This window comes from Cryptomeria japonica, chromosome 7 (genome assembly GCF_030272615.1).
Source record: "Cryptomeria japonica chromosome 7, Sugi_1.0, whole genome shotgun sequence".
Classification (NCBI taxonomy): Eukaryota; Viridiplantae; Streptophyta; class Pinopsida; order Cupressales; family Cupressaceae; genus Cryptomeria; species Cryptomeria japonica.
The window spans coordinates 594,671,718-594,677,647 of NC_081411.1; the positions used below are offsets into that span (position 1 = coordinate 594,671,718).

The following is a 5,930-nucleotide window of genomic DNA, read 5'->3' on the forward strand; positions in this document are numbered from 1 at the left end:
AGCTTGAAGCAAATCACTTTAGCATCCTATCAATGTTATATTGTTAAGACATAGTACCCACTACATTGGAAAGAAAATTCAGTCTTGAAGAATGGTGTTATCAAGATACGCAACTGCTCTAGTGGTTCAACATGGTATGGATTTTATGAAAGACCCACAAGAAGACATCCTCTTTGGGTTGATGACTTTAGCATGGGAGTGCAAAACAAGTTTTTTTGAGGCCAAGCTAAGACAGTCTTAGTCTGCACCTACTTCTGGTATGCAAAAGCCCATTCCTCCACCCAATTCACAATCAACATCATCAACCGGTGGGGCGGAGAAGAGGAAGAAGGAAAAACGTCAGAGAGTATATGTTGTTGCCAATACTGAAGATATAGACAAAGAATTTGATGAAACAGCGAGGGAGGTGAAAAAGACAACCACCTATGCTAGAATGGTGAAGAAGCCACAATTCGGTGGAGTTAAACAAACAAAAAAGTCTAGAATAGAACCTGAATCATCAGGAAAAGCCAAAGAAAGCAAGAAGCAGAAATCTAAAATAAATGCAGCTCTAAAATCCGGTAAGATTGAAGGCACATTTGAAATAGTGCCCCCATTGACTTTGAAGGAGTTAATTGATGAAATTCTTAAGGATGGGAATCTAAAAAACGTGTCTACATATTATGAAATTTTTGATGATAAAGATCAGAGGGTAGTTGAAGAAGCAATTGGTGAATATATGGATGCTTATAGTAAGGCATTGATAGAACTTGCATCTATGTTTCCTAAAAGCCTGTATGACATTTTGGATGTGAGAAGGCATACAACTAGTGAAGAGGATGAGAAAATAAATGAATATGTGTTAATGAATCTATCTTTTTTCATCTCCCAAGATGAAGTTATCAGATTATTAAATCTTGCCAAGGATATATTCCAAAGCAAAAAGAGGGTGAATAAGCTCATTCTAGGGAAGATAGATGAGGTGACAAAGGAATCTGAAACAATTTTGAGACATTTTTTGATAGATCAAAAAGTTGATGTAAATCCGGAAGAACCATCTCATGACACATCAGTTCCAGAAGTTCACGTCATTGTCCCTAAACAAAAGGTTCAATCACCTGAGAAATCCATTCTGAAAGGTCAGTCAAATGATTGAACTCTAGTTGATAATATTGATGATGGTGCAAATGATATCTCTGGTGATGTTGTACAAGAACATCTGGATATAGAAGTTGTGTCAGAGAAAGCAACTGTGGAGACAGAGAATGTTGAAAAGGATAAGGAGGATGGTGAGAAAGGTGGAAAGGATGAGAGTGCAAAGGTTGTTGATAAGGAGAAAGGAGAGGAGAAGGCAGATTAGGCTCCGACAACAATGGCAAGAGACATTGGTGCTAATAAAGGGAAACAAGTTGTTGATTCAGATGGTTTTAGTCAAGGACCGATAGACCTGAGATCATTATCTCCTATTCAAGCACTTACATTAGCAACTCTAGCTCAAACCAAAGCTAGTGAGGACTTGCTCAAGTCAAACTATGTTGATAAAGAGCTAATATCATTAGCAGGAGATATGTTGGAGAAAATCATGCCATCTTTCAAATTGGATACATATGATCCCTCCGATAAGCTCAAGGGTTTGTAAAATTTTGTTGGTTCTCATTTTGAGTCTTTAGAGAAGGTAGCAAATATCAAAGTTTTGAATCAATTCAATGCAATGAAATTAAAGCATTTTTTCAAGACGATAGAATCAGTTTAGTTACTATACTAAAAAGTATTCAAGATGCAATTGATGAAGGAGGTAATATATAAAAGTCATGTTTGATTTTACCCAAGTTCACCATAGACATTGACAAGAAAATAAGGGAATGTGAAGGTCAGCTAGCAAGCATATTATAGTCATACGCACCACAATTAGCTCCGGTTAGCAATTTTGAACCCCAAGTTTTGAGTATATTGAATAAAATCAAGAGTATAAACCAAGAAAAGGATAGAGTTCTGGGTAGAGTGTCTAAAGTGAGGAATCTTATTACTACCCAAATAGATTCTTTGATGAGTAGCATGCAGGATGCTAAGGATGCACTAGATAAGCCTGTTCCGACATATAGATAGGGAGCAGAAATGCTTGCCTACCTTTTCAGTGAAATGATAAGCATTTTGGAGAGCTTAAAGAAGGGATGGGATAATCATTTGGTGTACTTTGGAACAATATTTGCTGACATCTTCTAGTTTTTTGAGCAACGATACATATCTTTGTATATCAGCTTTGGTGGACTCTTTGGCATTTCTGTCAAAGGGGGAGAGAGTCGAGTTAAAAATGGTGTAAATTCTTAGGGGGAGCTTGTATATTCTTTGATAGTTTGAAAATTTGAAATTTTGTAGTCTTAAGTGTACAATTTTTTCAATTCATTTTTCATAGTGTTGCCATCAATGTCAAAGGGGGAGATTGTTGGCAAGAGACACTGTTTCAGTGAAGATTGGTGCATGATAGATGTTTAGGGGTTATCATTGATGGCAACTCAGTTTGCAGATCACATCCAATGTACATAGATTAATTTACCGAAAGTCATTTTCTTTATAAGACATAAGTCTGGAAGGTGGAACACAATAACCGATAGAGCATGAGATCATGGTGCACATCTTGATTTTGGTGGTGTATTTTTGGTTGCAGTGATCAAGGCAGTTGGTTCGAGGTTTGAGATAGATTACTTCGTGATCCTGACATTATGTGTTGAATTGTGTGCAAGTTTAGAGCTCCGGTATCTGGTAACTCAGTTAGGGAAAAGTTATTTCAGTAGCATGTGTTGCGGATTTGTTAGGGTGATTTTAGTGATTAGTTGCATGTTTGAGATGACTGGGCTGACTTATGAGAAGCATTTTATCATCTTGTTTTGGTCTGCATTTGGATTTGTGATCGGATTGAGCCGACTTGGTTTCAAGTTGTGTGATATGCAGTTTTTTGAAGCTGACTTAGTAAATGATTTGTTTTTTTATGGTGTGGATATATAAGATTGATTTAGTTGATCATTTTGGTGTGTGCAATGTGCGAAGGAAGTCTGTGTGAGCAAATTTGTGAGTCTAGTGAAGATTTTGTTGCTCCAGTTTGTGACTAAGAAAAATAATAGAGCAGAATATCATATCAGTTGCAGGAGACATTATGAGCCTAATCAAAATTGTATTTTGGCATAGTTAGATGCTAAACTCTAGTTTATTTGTCATTATAATAATGTTTTAATAGCCTATAAGGCAGTGAGCCTTCCTCTGGGTTGTAGCCCTTTTGTAAATGAGAAGTGAGCTTTAGGCAGTGTGCCTGAATGCAAGTGCATTCCCCTTTTGTAATATTGTTCTACTACTGACCATAGTAAAATAGTATTGTGGGTACTCAATCCCAGCATGGTTTTTACCTTTTTGGGTTTCCATGTAAAAATATTGGTGTTATGATTGTGTGGTTTCTTACTTTATGTTTCTGCACTTTGATTACTTTCTCATGCATTTGGTGGTTTAAGAATCAACTTGATAAGTTTGTGAAGTATAAAACACTGATTCACTCCCCCCTCTCAGTGCTCATTGATTCCAACGGAAGAAAAGGTTGAACTGCATGATGCACAATTCCAAATGGTACTCAAAGATGAAAGGAATCCAGTTCCCCTTGTTAATTAGTTACTAATTTTTAATTAACGTACATAGCGTAGGATTAGGAGATTTTTTGTTATTTTATTATTATGGTTTCTAGTGGGCCACATATATGATTTAATGGATTTTCAATTCTCTTTAGGAAACCGGTCATTTTCAAGAAATTGTTACTTCATAAGATAGTTATGACTAAATGTCTATATATGTTATGAATAAGTAGTGATTAGGGGATATTCTCCCTTTTGGGGCTTTGTGAGGAAACTATTTTTTGAAGGAACTCTGCAATTTTTTGATAGATATGAATAAGGTTTTCTGAATGCAATTATATGAATTGTAGACTTTGTGTTATGATTAAAGAATGTTTAATCTTCTTATGTTGAATACGTGGATTCTCAAATGATTCTTCCTAGTATCTATTAAAAGTCTTTTATGATGAATTATGTATATTGCTATGGAAAAGATGGCTTTGAACAAAAGATACAGTAATATGATGATATTTTAAGGAATTTCTTGTATGAAAAGAGAGTCCTTGTATTCTCTTTCTTATCTCTGTTATGTTTTTCTCTACCTTTTTAAAGTTTTCTAGTTAAATGCTTTGCCTTATTTGTTTTCAAGTTAAAAGCATCCATAGTTTTAAAGTTCCTTGTTGATTATCTGAAGGTAGTTGTTCCTTGTAAAATAAGGAGAGAGTAGGTATAGAAGGAAATCATACCTATGTCAACTGTTGGCCAAATTGTTACCCATTTGGGCATTAGGATATAGAGTTAGGTAGCAAAACTTGTTCACCAACAAATTTTTTACGACTCTGCTAAGGAAAGAATTTTATCCTTTGGATATTTAAAAGTGCCCCTTAAATGTATGATAATTATGTTCAGATTTAAAAATCCCAGAAGGGATCCCTCCAACAGATGACCTATGCCAGCCATTAGACAAATATTGACTGAAAATGATGAGGTGCTCCTCTCATCCTGAGATGCTCTGAAAGAAAGTATTACCAAAGTAGAAAAGAATAAATTTCATCCCTATGAAGATTATAAATCCATATTGTTGTTACAAAGTGTGTGTCACAGGTACTATTTGGTTAAGGGTTTGGAAAAAGGACCTCATCAATTACAAATCATAGCAGAAAGATATAATTTCTTTATAAGGAAACCCTCGTGACCAGCATATAAAATTTATTGTACCAATCGAGGGAGTAGAACATCGATTGGATTCCAAATTGGTTCCTAGATGGTTTAGATGATGACTTTATATGTGGGATAGTGGACGAAAATGGACATATTTTTGAGGTCAACTATTCTTCTGAAGGGATGAGAGAAGGTACGGATAATTCTTTATCTCTATTTTCATTTCCTGAAGTAGAAGTCTTCACTTTTGGTCTTGATCAAATGAGCCCTACAAAAAAAACCTTTTTTTTTGTGAAAATACAAATAAGTCTTTTGATCTTGGTTTAGAAAAGGAAATTTTTGTCTTTAACATTGATTTGCTAGTACCTAATAAGGTGAATGTTGGAAGGTTGGAATAAATTAAAGATAATCCATCACCTAAGTATCTGTTGTTCAAATCATTTGATGTCAAGAATGAAGAGAATAAAATTCACAATAAGCCACATGATGAGCTGGTTTATGCTAAAAATGTAAAAGTTTCCTTTGTCAATTTGGATCCCATGCTGGTAGAATGTAATATTCAAAAATCACAATCATCCGCACCTTCAAAGGGGATAGTTCAAAACATAGTTAAAGAACAAACCACACCAATTAGTCTCCTAGAATATTTTTGGGATAAAGAAGGTTACCCTTGATAAAGAATCACCATTTTTTTTTGAAGAAAAATGAGAAAAATGAATAAAGGATGATAGTAAGAGAAAGGAGGACAAGGAAGAATCATGGAATTTATTTTAGATCCTAAAATCCCAAGTGAACCTTCTTCTAATGAAGAATATTTTCTTTCTCACCTACCATTCCTATCTGAGGAAGAGCTACAAATGGATTATATCCAAAGGATGAAATTATCCAACCCTTTTTCTTAGCTTCTTCCTAATATAGAATTTGTTGAGTTACCCTCCTTTAATAAATTTTAGACATCATGCATCAAGGATGATTTCTATAAATATAAGAAGATGGCCTCCAAAGTAAGACACACTTTGGAAAATAGTACCCCAAGTAGTGACGTCATTGGTCAAACAAGGGTGATGCATGAAAGGGGTATTTTAAGTAAGACAAAAAAATTGGTATGAAGATGACAAAAAAGGGTATGTGTGTCATGAAGAGCCAAGAGAAATCTGAAAGAACCCTTACTTGGATGAACATTGGGAGAGTGATCAG

At 35.0% G+C, this 5,930-nt stretch overlaps 1 protein-coding gene across 1 annotated transcript; it reads left to right on the top strand.

The window, feature by feature from the left end:
• Positions 1-259: 259 nt before the first annotated feature.
• LOC131049594 (uncharacterized) lies at positions 260-1,339 on the top strand. Its single transcript, XM_057983655.2, has 2 exons — positions 260-1,118; positions 1,209-1,339. The coding sequence occupies exons 1-2, from the start codon at positions 260-262 to the stop codon at positions 1,337-1,339; spliced, it is 990 nt and encodes a 329-aa protein (XP_057839638.2).
• Positions 1,340-5,930: the final 4,591 nt, after the last annotated feature.